Source organism: Nothobranchius furzeri, chromosome 14, assembly GCF_043380555.1.
Source record: "Nothobranchius furzeri strain GRZ-AD chromosome 14, NfurGRZ-RIMD1, whole genome shotgun sequence".
NCBI classification, from domain to species: domain Eukaryota; kingdom Metazoa; phylum Chordata; class Actinopteri; order Cyprinodontiformes; family Nothobranchiidae; genus Nothobranchius; species Nothobranchius furzeri.
In genome coordinates this window covers 59,483,526-59,501,124 of record NC_091754.1, presented here as the reverse complement: position 1 = coordinate 59,501,124, position 17,599 = coordinate 59,483,526, and the positions used below count along the sequence as shown (strand labels likewise).

The 17,599-nt window shown below is 44.9% G+C and overlaps 2 protein-coding genes across 2 annotated transcripts in view; both read right to left on the bottom strand.

The window, feature by feature from the left end:
- Nucleotides 1–1,295: 1,295 nt before the first annotated feature.
- On the bottom strand, nucleotides 1,296–7,417 carry slc3a2a (solute carrier family 3 member 2a). Its single transcript, XM_015952380.3, has 12 exons — nucleotides 7,298–7,417; nucleotides 6,632–6,796; nucleotides 5,593–5,799; nucleotides 5,324–5,508; nucleotides 4,426–4,599; nucleotides 4,246–4,337; nucleotides 3,051–3,187; nucleotides 2,607–2,716; nucleotides 2,332–2,534; nucleotides 2,190–2,267; nucleotides 1,894–2,110; nucleotides 1,296–1,809 (listed from the first exon to the last, which is right to left on the bottom strand). The coding sequence occupies exons 3-12, from the start codon at nucleotides 5,784–5,786 to the stop codon at nucleotides 1,670–1,672; spliced, it is 1,530 nt and encodes a 509-aa protein (XP_015807866.1). The 5' UTR covers nucleotides 5,787–5,799; nucleotides 6,632–6,796; nucleotides 7,298–7,417; the 3' UTR covers nucleotides 1,296–1,669.
- LOC139062742 (aspartate, glycine, lysine and serine-rich protein-like) overlaps nucleotides 7,318–17,599 on the bottom strand; it is a 23,216-nt gene continuing 12,934 nt past the window's right edge. The window contains exon 3 of the mRNA XM_070544406.1: nucleotides 7,318–7,413. The gene's annotated coding sequence lies outside the window, so the exon portion shown is untranslated. The remainder of the gene's footprint in view (nucleotides 7,414–17,599) is intronic.

Here is a 17,599-nt window from a genome sequence, read left to right as displayed (position 1 = left end):
ACCATATCCTCATTTTTTGGGTTTCACCTGTTTAAGTTGGATTAAATGGTAAATGGCCTGTATTTGATATAGCGCCTTCTAGAGTCCTGGAGCCCCCAAAGCGCTTTACAACACAATCAGTCATTCACCCATTCACACACACATTCACACACTGGTGGGGATGAGCTACGATGTAGCCACAGCTGCCCTGGAGCGCACTGACAGAGGCGAGGCTGCCGAGCACTGGCGCCACCGGTCTCTCCGACCACCACCAACAGGCAAGGGGGTTAAGTGTCTTGCCCAAGGACACAACAACAGCGACAGACTGAGCGGGGCTCGAACCTGCAACCTTCCGATTACGGGGCGAGCACTTAACTCCTGTGCCACCATCGTTAGTTCAGCCTCAGTTTTCATTTCTGAGTTTTAAATTCCAAATCAAACATTCCTGAAAACATTACTATAAATCAAATGCATTTCCAATTTATGAAATCAATTTTTGACCTTAAAAATCGTAAACTCTGTTCTCGACCGAGGTTATTACATCGACTTCACGGGGAGTGAAAGTGTCGTCGCTGTGAAGAGGCTTTTTGCTCACATGCAGGACCTAATTTTAGTTTTAAATAGCTCAAATGTGAATTAAAGTGCATCGGGGTCCGCCGTATAAAGCATCTATTTTTGAACACAAGTGTGATTTCTGGTCGACGGGAGGAAATCAGTCGTCATCGAAGACGTTCAGTAACCGAGCTTCTCGCGCTTTTTGGTGGTTAACTGAAAGCTAAAGCTAACTTTAGTCCTTTTAATGCACAACTTAAACATTTACTTACATTCTGAAGTTAATTCATTCACAAAAGTAACTAACCGACCAATAGTTGTCTAGAAAAATGAAGTTAATGAAGGCACTCGACCTCTCTACAGGCTTTGAGCTTCAGCCACCGACAGCTTTTGTTATTTCAGATACAATCAGGTGAATTTGGCTTGGAAACACTTTAAAATGAGACCTGCTTAATTCTCCTTTAAACACGTTTAAAAGTCTACTTCTTACGAACACGTTAAACCCAAAAATTAAAGTTATGAACTCGACAAGCATTTATAAATGGGCTATAACAGAAAAGCTACTCTTTATGTAGCCTGGTGTGCCTCTGAAACCACTGGGTGGTGATAGCACAGATCAGCGTTTCCTCTCAACATCTGTGACATACTTTCACACACCCGTACGCACCGAAACAACAGTAAACATCTCATCTGAGATCATCTCCAGCCCAGACACAAACACAACGCTTGTAACTTTGTTTAAAAAGAGAGAGAGCTCACAGAAGTCAGTCCAGACCAGTTTATTGGTGTTCAGCGCTGTTCTCCTCGAGCCCAGAGTAAAACGTACATTTGTGGGAGGAAACCCGTCCATGGAAACTTTTAAATAACAATAATGAAAGCTGCTAGAGGAATGCCCTACGAACAGAGGAATGTGTCACACGTCTGAACAGCGAGTCGGACAACGCCACCTTAAAAACAGGAAAACACGTCACACTTTAAAAGGTTTCTGAACAGTTTTCCCCTCCTGCTTTCCCAACACAGTTACAGCGCCGTAAAAAAATAAAATGTGGCCTTGTTCCTATGGATCGACACTGCTACTGAGCTTTTTCATGACAACTGATCTGAGCTGCGGGGCCCGTTCCTTCATCTGGCGCCATCTTCAGCCCGAATAAGGAAACTGCAGGAGCACCGCCTGCTCTGGTCCTAATGTGAGCGAGGCCAGGCTCACTAAAGAGTCTTCCTCCAACTCTTTATCAGTGGTCAGTTTCACTTTAGCTACGTCCGGTAGCTTCACTTCATCTGCAGACACAAAATCAGCCGGATTAATAAAAAGAAGATGGCTACAGCAGGTTAGCCAGGTGTTAGCGCAGAGCCGTGACTCACCTGAAGACAGGCTAAGCTTTAGTTCTAAGGGCTGCGTTCCCAAATTAAAGGCTGTGATGTATCTTTCACTCTGGTCCCAGACACGGAGGAACGCGAGGGATGAGGCGGAGGAGGAGAGAGGGTAGTAGTCTCCGTGGAGAAGGGAACGCTCTTTGCCTCGGAGGTCACTGAGGGATTTAAACCACGTCCTTACAGCTATGTGCTCCGTCCGATTGGCCTGTTCACGTGAGGGGAGGAGACTTTAACATGCTGCGGATACCTGAGAGCAGATCAGTGGTCGTCTAATCTAGTCTTACCTCTGCTGCTTCGTCGACGGGAGCTTCTTTGGAGGGTTCTTTATCCAAGTCCCAAATCATTTTAGGACTTTCTGAGCCCTGGAGGACAAATGAAGGTCATATGGTGGACTAGCTGCACGACTGTTAAATGTTCCTGGCTTACATCTCCCGCCTGAAGGCCGATTTCATCTCCGTAGGTGAACACCGGCGTTCCGGGTAACGTGAACAGCAGCAGCTGGTACAGACGGATCAGGCTCGGAGACGTCGCCAGTTTAGACAGACGCTCCAGTTTGCTGGCACCGACGCCCCACGCCACACTTCTCTGCTGGGAGTGAAGAGCGTCCACGTCTCTGATGCGCTGCACATCTGGACGACCGCAGGAAGCGAGTCAGAATTCACGTTCAAGACGAAAAGGGCGTTGACCAACAGAAAACTTACTGTCGCCGGTGCTGGTGAGGAGGTCAGGAAGGATGAGGTCCGCACCAGTGGAGTTGACCAGCTGAGACACCTGTGTGGCTGAAAGACCTTGGACCACACCCATCAGCGCTCTGAGACAAGGAAATGCTCCGTTGGTTATTTACAAAGAGAGAGAGAAACTTTTAAACGCTTCTCCACTAGGTGTCGCAGCACCCTGACGGTGGAAAACCATGACTGGCCTGTTGTTTTTTCTGGCTGACCAACCGTTTAACCTCAGCCAGTGGAATGCCTTTGATCCCGGTCAGCTGTTATTCCAGCGATTCTCAGACCGAGCTGCCTAAAAACGAGCCAACCCAAACTTCCAACAGCGTGCTGGCCTCAGCCTCCAAACATTCTTCTAAACGACACAAACCGGATTTTCTGCACCGACTGCTCACGCGGCTAAGAGGAGGAAGAGGCGCTCACCTTTTCTTCGTGTCCTCGGTGCGGTTCCCTTGGACGGCGGCCTGCAGTTTGGGCCAGTCGGTGAAGTTTGAGGCGAGAGAGAAACCTGACACCTTGATGCCATCGACGCCCAAATTCATCCAGTACTCCGCTGCAGCCTGAAGAGGATACGAGCATTTCAGCCACAGCAGCTCCACTAGGTTATACCAGTTATCCATCACACCTAGGGATGGGTACCTTTGACATTTGATTCGATCCGGTACTAATTCCCGGTACCTAGGAATCGATACCGGTACTTAACGGTACCAATTTTAGATACTTTTGATTGTTTAATATTTTAATTCTCTTTTATAATTATATTTTTCTCAATATATAACCATATTTGATAAATATCACGATAAATAACATACAAGTTTGTATTTTAACATCGTCCTTGTAGTTTTATAAGCTGATAATTAAACTGAAGCAAACATCTTTACTGTGAACTAAATTTACTGTGTATCTTCATTCCTTTTGCCGTCCTTTTTCATTTGATTTTTCCTACTGGGAAGTTAGAATTTCCGAGGAGAAAGCGAACGCACCATTAGCTGATAACAATGGTGGCAATGGAAGCTAACATATCAAGCTAACGTTATCTTAAACTGTTTATTTAGCTGCTGGAGCAGATTAAAACGATGATGCCTCACACTTAGATCGTTGTCGCTGGTTTCATCTTCACCCAATCACCCGTCGCATTTAGTAAAGTGAAGCCAAACTTTAGAGCGCGTTCATGTTCTTCTAGTCGGAAATTCGGAGTTCCGAGGAGAAAGCGAACGCACCATTAGCGGAACGGAAGCTAACATATCAAGCTAACGTTATCTTAAACATTTTATTTACCTACCGGAGCAGATTAACATGAGGATGTCTCACTTAGATCGTTGTCGCTGGTTTCATCATCACCCAGTTACCCATCACATTTAGTGAAGTGGACCCAAGCGTTAGCGTGTGTTCTTTCTACCATGCTGCTCTGTTTACAACTGGCTCGCAGCGACCGACGACATAACGCTCTTGCGCATGCGCAGCTGTCTAGGCAAGTTCTCGTTATGAAGGACGTGTACCGAAACGAGGCACCGTTTCAAATGACGTGAATCGGTGCTCAGTCGGTACTGTGGAATTCGGTCGATACCTTAAAAAGTAACGAATTCGGTACCCATCGCTACTCACAACGGTGTCTCACCTTGACTTTGTCCACGATATCGTTGTTATTGTCGGTGAACCAGGGGGCGGATCCCCGGTAGTTGGGCGTCAGGTCAAGCACCACAGAAATACCTTTAACAGAATAAACCAACAGTAAACGTCTGGGGGGGGGGGGGGTAGAATTTCACCAAAGCTGGGCCTTTAAAGGAAAACAACCCACCCTTCTTGTGGGCCTTGGCCAGCACAGACACCAAGGCTTTCTCCGTCCCCTGGGTGGGGTTGATCTGTGTCAGCTCCAGCGTGTTGGGCTCATCAGCCTGGACGGTGTGGAACGGACCCAGAACCAGCCCTTTAACCTTCATCTGGGTCAGGTGGTCCAACTTAGCTTCCAGGCCTAATGCAGGACAAATCAAATAACACGTCGATGGATGTTCCACGCCAGTAAGAATTTCACATCGGGCAAAACAACAAACAAACAAACAACAATGAGACCTAGAGCTGACGTGTGAGAAGCAGCAGGGTCTAAAAGGCTACGAGTGGACATTAGGGGTGAACGGAGCAGCTTTCTTTGTTTTAGAGACCAGTATTGACTTAGAGCAGGAGTGTGTGATGTGAACGAGCATCCACACCCTCTGCTGGCCACTGGAGCACAAGGAGGTCCTTTTTATGCCGGAACAATCAGGTCACGTGTGGGTTTTGGAGTCCTTCCCAAAGCCTGCTGGGAACAAGCGTTCCCCCTTAATTCACTCCGAGCTCAGAACATTCCGTCCTTCCTACCGTCCCCTCATTAAAGATAATACACCTGTATTATAAAGTAATAAGGTGTTAAGGAAGCACGCGTACTAAAGTACAAGGTTGCTCAACTTCAACTCGGATCTGATTAGGAGGTCTAAAGAGACGACTCGCTCTTCTTTCGTGTCCCTTTGGCCGTTAAGTCATTCAGTGCCAGCCAAGTCAGCAGTTTAGTATCAAGCTGGCTGATACAGGCGATACTGAGCGGAGGCAACTCCACACACAGTCACAAGACTCCCCTCGAATGAATCAGCCCACACTTCCTCTGAATCCTGACACAAAAACAGAAGACTGGGTCGTTTACTCTAAAACCAAACGCACTTTACCTTCCATTCCTTCAGAAAAGGCATCAAGGTCAGGGATCTGATACAGAGGTCCTTCGTTCCACCAGTTCATCTCCGGGATGGGTTTGCAGCGAGGGGCCTGCACAATGATTACAATCGCTCCAGCCAGCATGCCGACCCAGCCCAACCAGAACAGGACCAGCAGCACCCAGCGGGTTCGCACCCACCTGCACCAACAACGGGAAGTGTTTAGATGGGCACACACACACACACAAACACACTTTGGTTGTGTGATGGTTGTGAGCGGTTACCCTGGAGTGCCCGCGACCTTCATCAGCTCATCCTTGGATAGGCCGGTGAATGTGACCTCATCCTCAGGGACCTTCAGCTTCACGCTGCCGTTCTTCTCACTCACCGGTGGACCGTCTCCGGTCATGGGCTGCTTCTCAGGGTCCACCTCATTGAGCTTCACCTCCTCCATGTCGATCTCTGTGTCCTTACTCATGATTTAATCTGATCTGGGGGACAAAGGAGGGACACTGAGAATATGGTTTTGTTACTGGGTGAGAACATACCTGGCAGAAAGGTGGATTAAAAAGCTACAGGTGTCTACATAATTTTCATCCGGATTATCTGGTGGTTTGATCCTAGAACAGAGGCTAGACAGGCGTTGCTGCAAGCAACAGACCGTATTTGACCTCGTTAACGACTGATGAGCTAAATTGTGAAATAAAACACATAACTGCCGTTTACACGTTATTGTTAGAGTTTATACGGAGCTGGTTAAAGCTGAGACAGCATGGAAAGCGATAATCAGTCCACAAGGTGTTCCCGTTGAGCGGGTTTAGCAGATGATGAAACGTCTCTACCGGCTTACACAGCCGGCGGAAACGCCGCAAGACCTTCACAATAACAGTTCGAATATTTTAAAAACCATTAACACAGTTTTAAATTTAAGATATTTTGTTAATAATTTCATTCAATATTAATATGAAACAGAATCTGTATTTAAACTAAAGAAAATTCGCACTGAAATTTGTAAAAAGAAAGTTAGGTTGTTTTAATTTGTCATACCGGAAGTGAGCCGGCGTTTTGACACGCTCGTTAATCATCGTGTAAATGAGGAAATAATTATTAGAAAACGACTGTTCTTGTTATACATCACAGTTAAAGACAAGAAAATATCGTGTGCTAAACAAGTGACACCAGTCTGCCAGTGTTTTGTTAAAACCGGCAGCAGTAACTGCGTAAGGCGCAAGCGCACGTGCCAAATGACACTCCGTTTTCCCCATTCAACCCATTTACCTAAGCTACTAGCTAATAATACGATCGTAATAATGTATACATTACCTGTAGAAGTCCGTGTAGGATCCGTCTGTGTTTTACTGTACGTGTTTGAATCGTTTTGGCTCTGGGTGTGTACCGTGATAGAGGAGAGCAGTGTATTTGTAGCTACGCATAAACCCCACCCACAACAGGAACTGGCCAATCAGATGCGTCCTTTTTGATATCTTCCTAGAAAAATAAAAGAACAAACATGAAGAATTGTTCTAATTTAAATCTCAAACCCTCCTTTTTGGTGGATTCATGTACTCGAGTTGCTAAAACCTACGGAATTTTATTTTTTTATCCTGACGCCGTTTTCAGTTTGGAAGTGTTTAGGTCGAGTACAAAATGTACAATTCTCTGATTCACCATTGCAGCATAGCAAAACAACACAGTATGCTTGTCTACCAGGACGATGTTTAACTAAACGTGAAACCGCTTTGATTAGACGTGTTTTGACTGGAATACAAACAGCTAATGTGCTTAGTGATTGTTCTAGAACACAAAAGACCTTTAAACCTTTGAACTGTAGAGATTTTCACTCTTTCTTTCATTGATTTAATTTATTTGTGATCACATTATATCTCTCTCAATTTACTTTCTCTGTATTTGCATAACAGATAATAACCTTTCGTAGAATAATGTGATGCTCACAAACTCATGAGAACATGTATTTTTTCCTGTTCTGACCTTATTTTTGATTTCCATCCATCCATCCATTGTCTGAACCCGCTGTGTCCACGCAGGGTCGCGGGGGGGCTGGTGCCTATCTCCAGCGGTCAATGGGCATTCAGGCGGGGTACACCCTGGACAGAGAGCCAGTCCATTGCAGTTATTTTTGATTTCCAGAAAATAAAAAAGAAACAGTGCGTTCTTCTATGTAAGGCATTAAAGAGCATGTTGTTCTTAAATACTTTGTCTGAAGTTGACTTTTTGCAGGCAACAGAAAGAGTGCTAAATTCCTGGGAATAGCTGTGATTTGAGCTAAAAACAACGCCTTCCTGGTGCTGCCTGTGCTTTGAAGAAATTCCCAGCTGTTGTTGACCTTCACTGAGTTACAGTAAAAACAGACTTTTCACAAAAAGCAGCAACTTTGCTTGGATCCTCTACAGAACCAGGGTTGCATGGACCTAATAGTAACTTTTTTTGCATTAATAATTTTCCTGTGAAGTCATATTTTTAATCTAAAGTTTTAACATTTGGGAAAATAACCGACTTGCAAGTTTTGTAAGTTGCAGTAAGCTGCAAACTCCCCTCCATACAGGACCTGTACACCTCTAGGACACTGAGGCGTGCAGGTCGGATAATAGCTGACTCGTGTCACCCTGGACAGTCTCTTCGACTCGCTCCCATCTGGCAGAAGGCTCAGATCCATTCGGACCAGAACCTCTCGCCACAAAAACTGTTTCTTCCCCTCTGCAGTTGGACTTTTGAATGAAAATCCTAGGGCAGCCCACTCAAGTCGATTGGTCCCAGTCACGTGACCCGATGCTGTGCTTGAAACATTCAGCAAACACTCGGATAAGTACCTACACGGGGTAGATAGCTGCTTCTCTAATTCTTGCCACTTTTTACATGAATAATTTTATCATGAGTGTTTTATTAGTTCTTATATTTGCTTATCTCTCAATTAATTTTTTTCTATCTTACCTTCTGCACCAAAATACTGCAGCAATTTCCTAATGTTGTGACTTGGCACACCTATGGCAACAAAACCTTCTGATTCTGATTCTGAAACAGACCGACGGGATTGCGGGTTGTTGTCTAATGAGTTAAATGGAAGTATTTTAGATGATGAAACTACCTCTGACTCGTAAACATCTTTACTGTTTTTATTATTTATCCAGCTCATTTAATGTGTCGCCTCTGGATCTTTTTACTCCCTAAAGAGGTAAACATCCTTCCTGCTGCTGCGGATGATTGCAGGAACAAGCTCCACCGCTCTGCTTCACGTGCCTGGATCTCTGCATGTGGGCGCCTGTTCTGTTTCTTCAAATCAACTTAACAATCAAATGATCTTTTGCTGGGATTAGTAGGGTCACGAGACTGTTGTTATCACATACATGTCACTTTTATACACGGATGTTGTTCTTAGTGGAGTTCAAAATGGCCTCCATGGGAGAGTTCCAAGGTCAAAACCTCTGAGGACCAAAAGCAACAACAAAGACGATTCGGACTCTTGCTAAGCAGCAGCTTTTGGGAAAGTGTTTTTGTGTTCTGATGCAACAAACGTGGAACCATTTGGAAGGTGTGTGTCCCATTCCATCTGCAGTAAAGCTAACACTAAAGCATCATAGCTACGCTCAGACATGGTGGTGGTAGTGTGATGGTCTGGGGCTTCTTTAGGACCACTCGCTGAATTATCACTATTTTGTAAAGAAAACCGGGAGATAATTCATTACCGCTTTAATAAGCACACATATCTTCTGGGAGTTACAACCGGTTCTTAAAGAGCAAGTTCACTGAGACACATTTTTTTATTTTATATTTTTCACTATTTTACAAATAAAATCATCACTCTGAGTTTGAGTTTGAGCTAAACATGAAAATAGTGTATTTCCTGCATTAGCCGTTGATAAAAATAGACGAGGAAACGCTTGGATTAAAAAAACCGAACAGATTTATGTCACACTCATGGATGTAGTTGGGGGGGGGGGGGGGAAGTCAACTTTTTTCCAGGTAAATTTACGTCCTCTGCACTTTTTACCAGCCAAAAACAACATTATGCTTAATTAAATACACTGGTTGAGCACTATGACTAAGTGGAAAACAACCACTTGTGTTAAAGCCTGTTTCCCATTAGAACTGTCCATAAGCTCATCTATTGGCTCTGCTGATACTTGCTAACGTGTCATTGGACGTTCCTGCCACCTGTGTACTTGACAGTTCTGCATACCTGACGTTGCATAAAAGAGCCTGTAGTTTTACACATATTTGCTGTATACTTACTGTAAAGACCCCCCTGGTCCTGCCGGTCGCGTCCCCCCACTTCTAAAGTCAAAACTACGTCCATGGTCACACTGAAAATTAGCTTTCATGGACTCGGCCATCTTGGTTCCTGACAGGAAGGGAATTGTTGATTAAGCCCTATTAAGCCTCCAAGAAAGAGCAGAGCACATTTTGGCTAGTAGAAGCTAACCGTTAGCATCAGCAACATGGCAGAACTCTTTCAGGCTTGTGTTATTAGTGGATATAAAACATTGGAGGCTGTGGAAGAGTTACGTTGTCATTAGCCAATCATTAGCATATCAGGAAATAAAAGCAAGAAGCACTCTAAGTCCTACTTTTTTATGCTCCCATCTAATCAGACTAAGAGCGCCAGAGCTTGTTTTCCCACGGAGGCCCACTGGCAAGGCATTAATTTATACCAGAGACCACTGCAAATGCATTAAAATAACAAGTGAACTTTGTATTTGGGTTTCGGGGCGATTACTTGTACACCAGGTTGGCTGGAACAGCTCCTGTTTCTATAAAAATGAAGTATTTCTAAACAACATTTTGTATTTGCTCGGGTTATCTTTGTCTGATTTTGAAATGTGCTCGCTGATCCGAAACATTTGGCTGCCAAAAATAGCAAAGCAGAAGAAATCTATGAGGAGACGACTAGTTTTTCCACAACAAGGCATAAATAAGTCTTGCTACACAGCAACCTTTAGCAACCCTGGAGGGCGAGCGAACTCTGGCTGAGCGTCAGAAACGTTTGGACTTGAAGCTGAGCACGTGCCCTCTAATGAAAACCGTTTGCTTCCAGGAATAAAAGGTGTGGTTTAGTATTTAGCAGCTGTTTGTCTTTATTTAGACATGGTTCCATAAATCTGATCTGTAGATTCTAGTCCCACCGTCTGGTCCTCTCTCTCTCTCTGTGTGTGTGTGTGTTGATCACGTGCAGGCAGAGTTCGGCTGAGCTGCTCACTGATGTGAACACAGTGTGCTGGTGATCTGCAGGGAGTGAACGGTGGTGAAACGGTGTAAAGGAGACCGTGTTTTTCCTCAGCTGACCTTCACGTTACTCCGTTTCCAGGCATCAGTGTTGAGCTCCAGGATGTTTGGTTGAACATGGGAAGAATGAAAAGAAGATTGTCTGTGTCGACTAAAATTTAGGTGATGGGAGGAGCCGGAGAAATGAGGGGAAAGGGCATGGGGTGAGTGAGGACGGAGAGGGGATGGGTAAACTTGTTTATGAGCTGAGGGTGAAGCAGAAATAATACTGAAATGGACTCCAGGGATGGTGTCTCAGTTACAGCCGGTTTTCACGTAGAATAAACGTACAAGGAAAACATCCAGGAAGCTTTTAAAACCTGCAAATGTTTTGGGTTTTAGGCATTGGTAACAGAGAAAAGTAAATATGTTTATTGACATATCTGATGTTTTTCAGATTTTAGGAGAAGAGATCCAGGATGCTAGCTTGTAGCTCACAGGAGGAGCGGAGGGCCACACTGCCGCTGACCAGACCTTCCTGTTTTCTGTGAGGCAGGAGGGGGTTAAGCTGCAGCTCTACGCTCCAGGGTCAAAAAAAAAAAACCACAAAAAAGTGCTCCGTAAGAGGAAAAACATCCACGTCAACATGTTCGAAATGAGGAAGCAAGAAGTTTAAATGTTCTTTATTCCTGCAAGTGCACACAGCCAGAAAACGTCCTCTAGAGCCCAGGTCTGAGCCGCTGAGAGGGTTCGTTTAGTCAGACACGTGCTCGGTGAAAAAAACCAGACCGGTTTGGACCGGTCTGTGTGAGGATTCATGTGTTTCAGGATAGCTGCAACCCACACACACACACACACGCACACGCACACGCACACACACACACACACGTGTTTCAGAGACGATGTCGGTCGATTCAGAGGAACAAGACAAAATGTTGTTTGTTGGTGTTTGTTTATTGATTTGTTCACGCTGTTCCCATCAGGTTTCAGCTTTGAGACTCGGCCAGCGTCGGACTGCTACATGTACACACGTGACTCGGTGCGACTGCAGTCGTTTGAGAATCATTTACAGAGAGAAATCAGAGGCGAGCCTTCTTATAAGCTCATAAACCACTCAGGAGTTTAATCAGATCGGGCGGACTTCGAGTCATGTTGTGCAGCTGTGGGTGTTCCCTGCTTCTAATCCCGTCACTGCTCTGAATCAGACGTTCTCTTGTGCTCATTTCATACCCCCCCCCCCCCCCCCCCCCCCAAACACGAGCTTCTGTTTGTCAGGAACACTCATCAGTAAATTACCCATAGCATGGATGTAATTTGCACTTTAGAAGTGGGGGGGACACGGGTGGGGGGGTGGGGGGGCATGGGGGGGGGGTTATCTTCAACTCAAACGGTTGTTTTCTGCTTGGTCCTAGAGCTCAACAGTCATGGGTGTCAATTTAATATAGCGTAATATTGTTTTGGGATGGTAAAAAGTGCAGGGGTCAAAACTTATCTTTGGACAAAGTGGGGGGGACGTGCCCCCCCCCCCCCGCCCAAATTACGTCCATGCACATAGAGTAATGAAGCACTGTGTGTAGTGATAAATCCCTAAAGTTTAACTATAAATCCCACTGTAGGCTTTATTTCTGCCTCCTCATGCTTTAAACCCTCAGCGCCCCCCCCCCCCCCCCCGCCCCCCATGCCAGCACAGAACAATGGCTGCTGGTTACATAAGAGCCGGCTCGCTGTGAGCTGCATGTGAAGCAGAGACCAATGATGAAGAGCCTCATCTTTCAGGGGTAATGCAGGAAGCAGAGTGGCACAGCGAACCCTGAGTTGCAGACATTTTGTTTTGTTTGTCATTGAAAAGGTTTGAATCTTGATTTTAATGTGGTATAATTTAAATTGATCCCAGCACAGTGACATGTGCGAGTGTTTAAGTAGGAAATTTTTAAATAGAAATTAAAACACATTAAGTCCTAATCAATTCCGGCCACGACTTGTATGTGGACAACATGTTTAACTTACAGGTTTTGGCCTAAAAAACAAAACATCAGCAAACTACCCATGAAAGGGCGCTTTGTAATATTTCAGACTTTCATGGTACATCGAGTCCTAACCACCTAACATCAGTTCAAGGTGCTGGAAAGTCTTGAAAACTCACCTTGAAAGTGCTTGAAACAAACTTGAATTGGCAGAGGTGTCGGAACCCTGCTAAGAGGGCATCTTTGTTTCTCTAAACTGAGGTTCTTCAAAGAGTGTTTCTACACAAACCCGTTGGAAGACACCAGAACTCTCGCTTGAACCAACGTGAAAGTCGTAGCACGTCGTCTGATTTCTGTCTGGGACTGTTAACAGTTAACGCCAGACCACATTAACAGATGGCATCAGATTAAATATTTACCTCATTTGCCTCCGCAGCACATTTTCCCTTCAATTTAACAGGCAGTTACCAAACAAGAGAACGGCAGCAGTGGTGCTGATGAATGCTGACCTTTGAGCTGCAGACATAAGCCATTCTAACTCTACTACAAGGTTTATCAAAGCATTTCAACACGAGTTTCTTTGTTAGGCATCAATAAAATGGAAAAAGTCTCGGTCTGGGCCGTACGGACAAACTGGGAAGCGGCCGAGGCTTTGGGTGGTGTTGGATGGGAATATTACACAGTATGCACAGCTGGAGCTTCCTCTGCATTGAAGCTATATCTGTTTCCTTTGTTCCATTGTCTCAGATGGGGACTGTTCGAGACGTCTCTGCTTACTTTGGTTCTAGCACATCTTTGAAACAGGATTTGTTTATTTCTAGGAAGCATAAAGAGACTTACTGTGCTCACGTGTGGAAAAACCCAACAGGTCACAGATAAAGGAAATCAACGAGAACTTGAAGTTAGTTTGATTCTGTAGATTCTGCTTAATGTGTGTTGTTTTGATATTTAACTCTATAGCACACCCTGGAGGGTTTTATCTCTCATTACTGTACAAACAGTGGCGGTTTTACCATTAGGCATAAGTCGGTGGCTGCCTGGGGCCCCCTTCTGTTGGGGGGCCCCCTAGCCCTGACTGCTGGCACCCCTCTGTTAATGCCACAATGGACTATTCCTATTGCACAAACAGGAAGTGATTGGTAGTCATTCCACTCCAATCCACTTGGTGGTGGTAATGTACCAAATTCTTGTTTGCCAAGTGCCACAAGACCACAAAAAAGAAGAAGAGACGCGGGAGCGTTCGTAACAAACCCAAAGCGATAGTCAAAACATGAAGCATGAAATGGAGTTATCCTAGTGGCTCCAATAAGAGAAAGAAGCAGCGTGCTTCATAAAAGCTTTTATCGTCACTTCTGAAAGTGACGTTGTTTTTCTATCTAAACATCAAAAGGAAGCAGAAAGGAAAGACAATGGAAAATGTTTAAAGGGAGGAAAACAGACCAAAATGGAAAATGGAAAAAAAAAAGAAAGGCAAAAGCACAGGAGCACTGACAGGAAGCAGAAAGAAGAGCAATTAAAGCTGCAAGCAGCGTCGTTCGGCCCTCGCAGCTCCGCGCCGCTCCGGTCTGGACGGCAGCCCGGGGCACCAGTGCACGTCTGACAGAACAGAAACGTCAACCACCCCGACACCAGAAACCGCGAATGGCCTCCTAGTCTGCACCTCACCCTGACTCAGCATCCCCTCTGAGCTCACCATTAAATTGAATATTAAGATTACGGCGTTACGCCAGAATTCGCCATGGCATCAAAGCCCCTCCCTTTCTGGAAAGCTATCAGATCTGAATGGTCATTACAGCATCATGAAGACAGTGCATGACCTTAGGGTCATGTTGACTAAATTAGAGGGGACAAATATGGGCATTTCAGCATAAAAAATAAATTCCTGTAGTCAGGGGGCGGGGCTTAGGTGATGTCAGCTGTCCACATTGTCATTGTTTACAGATATGGTCAATGATCACACAGACAAAGTTCGAAAAAGATCTGATCATGCACATGGGAGTTATTAAGTCAAGTAAAGTAATGGCGAAAGGTCAACGTTTGAGGCTTAGCCACGCCCACACCTTTCAACTTTTGAAAAATCCGACGGTTGAATTTTTTCCCCTATGTCTTAAGAGTGTATTGCAGAAGTTTGAAGGTGATTGGTGAAAAGGGCGACGGAGCATCACTCTCCAAACAATGTGTGCGAAAACCACTAAATCACGTACTTGCACCAAAATGGCCGACTTCCTGTGCGACTTTACGCTTGGCTCCAAGAGACTTTTTTGTAGGTCCTGAGACCCCACATTAGTGTACCAAATTTCGTAATCCTCAGTCAAAGCATGGCTTGGGGCTGAAAGTTTTAATGGCTCTAGGGGGCGCTATTTAAGAATATAGGCCACGCCCACAAACTTCAGCTGTCTATTTCTCTTGGAGCTCAGACTAGGATCACTCACCAGAAGTTTCGTAGCAATATCACGATAACTGAAGAAATGAGACAAACGTATTTCCATGGCGTGATGGCGATTTTCGCCATGGTCCCAAAGCCCCGCCTTTTTTCAAAACCTGCCAGTACTGGAGACCAAGTAACCTCAACTTGTCTACTGCTGTTTGCCACAGAATCCTGGTGATTGGGTAAAAGGAGTCCAGTAGGGAGCTGTGAAAAAAAGAGTAGCGTGGCGACAGGTCAAAGTTTGAGGCTTAGCCACGCCCACACCTTTCAACTTTTGAAAAATCCGACGGTTAAATTTTTTCCCCTATGTCTTAAGGGTATATAGCAGAAGTTTGAAGGAGATTGGTGAAAAGGGCGACGGAGCATCACTCTCCAAACAACGTGTGCGAAAACCACTAAATCGCGTACTTGATCCAAAATGGCCGACTTCCTGTGCGACTTTGAACTTGACTCCAAGAGACTTTTTTGTAGGTCCTGAGACACCACATTAGTGTACCAAATTTCGTAATCCTCAGTCAAAGCATGGCTTGGGGCTAATAGTTTAAATGGTCCTAGGGGGCGCTATTTCAAAACATAGGCCACGCCCACAAAATTCAGCTGTCTATTTCTCTTGGAGCTCAGACTAGGATCACTCACCAGAAGTTTCGTAGCAATATCACGATAACTGAAGAAATGAGAGACAAACGTATTTCCATGGCGTGATGGCGATTTTCGCCATGGTCCCAAAGCCCCGCCTTTTTTCAAAACCTGCCAGTACTGGAGACCAAGTAACCTCAACTTGTCTACTGCTGTTTGCCACAGAATCCTGGTGATTGGGTAAAAGGAGTCCAGTAGGGAGCTGTGAAAAAAAGAGTAGCGTGGCGACAGGTCAAAGTTTGAGGCTTAGCCACGCCCACACCTTTCAACTTTTGAAAAATCCGACGGTTGAATTTTTTCCCCTATGTCTTAAGGGTATATAGCAGAAGTTTGAAGGAGATTGGTGAAAAGGGCGACGGAGCATCACTCTCCAAACAACGTGTGCGAAAACCACTAAATCGCGTACTTGATCCAAAATGGCCGACTTCCTGTGCGACTTTGAACTTGACTCCAAGAGACTTTTTTGTAGGTCCTGAGACACCACATTAGTGTACCAAATTTCGTAATCCTCAGTCAAAGCATGGCTTGGGGCTAATAGTTTTAATGGTCCTAGGGGGCGCTATTTCAGAAAATAGGCCACGCCCACCAGATGTTCACATCAGATCTTTTGGGGGGCCGGACTAGGATCACTCACAAGAAGTTTCGTGACGATATCTTTGGAAATGACGAAATGGGAGGCAAACGTAAGGCCAAGGCGGTACGCCTGAATTCGCCGCGCCACCACAGCCCCGCCCTCTGCCGAAAACTCCCATAAAGTGACGCCAAGCAACCCCCACTTGTCTTGAGTTACCAGCTACAAATTTGTGGTGATTAAGTGAAATGGGGCAATTTGGGACCTTTCACAGTAAAACTTGATCTTTTTGGTCCTGAGGGGGCGGGGCTTGTGTGATGTCATCATCCGACCTTTCAATTTACTTTGTGGGTGGATGACGAATGACCACAGAAAGTTTGGTAACTCTATTCCATTCAGTTATGAAGTTATAGCAATTTAAATATTTTTGGCGAGTAGTCAAACTTCGAGGCCTGGCTCCGCCCCTTCAACATATACGAAAACTCAGAATCCTTATCTCATTTTGTTCGCCCATCCCTTCTGAGCAATTTTACACAATTTTTGAGACGATCGTGCGAAAAATGATCGAGCAATCCAATCAGAAACGGACCCTAAAAACGGCAAAAACGGCAAAAAATCGCCATTTCAACCCAAAATGGCCGACTTCCTGTTTGATATTGACCATGGTTGCAAGAGACTTTTCTGTGCGGACTGTTGAGTACTACAAGTGTACCAAATTTCATAACTGTACGATAAACTAAGCTTTATGGAGAGGGGTTTTTTTCACTTTGTAGGGGGCGCTGTTCAGCCATTTTCTTTGCGATTTTTTTGGGACCTTTAAAATATCAAATTTTTCACCAGGCCTGACAAGTGTGCAAAATATTGTGAGTTTTGGGGTATGTTAAGGTCCCCAAAAAGCTGTTCAAAGGGGGCACGGAATAACAAAAAATAATAATAATCAGAGCAAAAACAAGAGGCCTTCGCAGCGCTTTCGCTGCTCGGGCCTAAATATTGAAGGCACTCAAAGGGAGAGAAAGACAGGAAAGAAGAAGAAGAAGAAGAAGATATCATTTCTATAGCGCCTCTCAAGATAAAAATCACGAGTCGCTTCACAAAAACAAAAAATGTAAAAATATAAAAAAGCATTTAGAAAATGTTTAAAAAATATATTTAAAATGAGCAAAAATAGACAATTGTGATTAAAAAATGTTAAGAAAGAGAGAGAGTGAACAGGAAAGAGGGAAATCAGTGGATCCTGAGGAAGGTGGAATAGGTGGGGAGAGCAGAATAAAGAGAGAGAGGTGAAGAAGGTCATACAAAAGCCTGAACAGGTGAGTCTTCAGCTGCTTTTTAAAGGAGACCACTGAGTCCACTGATCTCAGGCTCAGGGGGAGAGAGTTCCAGAGTCTGGGGGCCACAGCAGCAGATGATCTGTCACCTTTGGTCTTTAGCCTGGTGCTGCACAACCAGTAGGCTTTGATCACTGGACCTCAGGG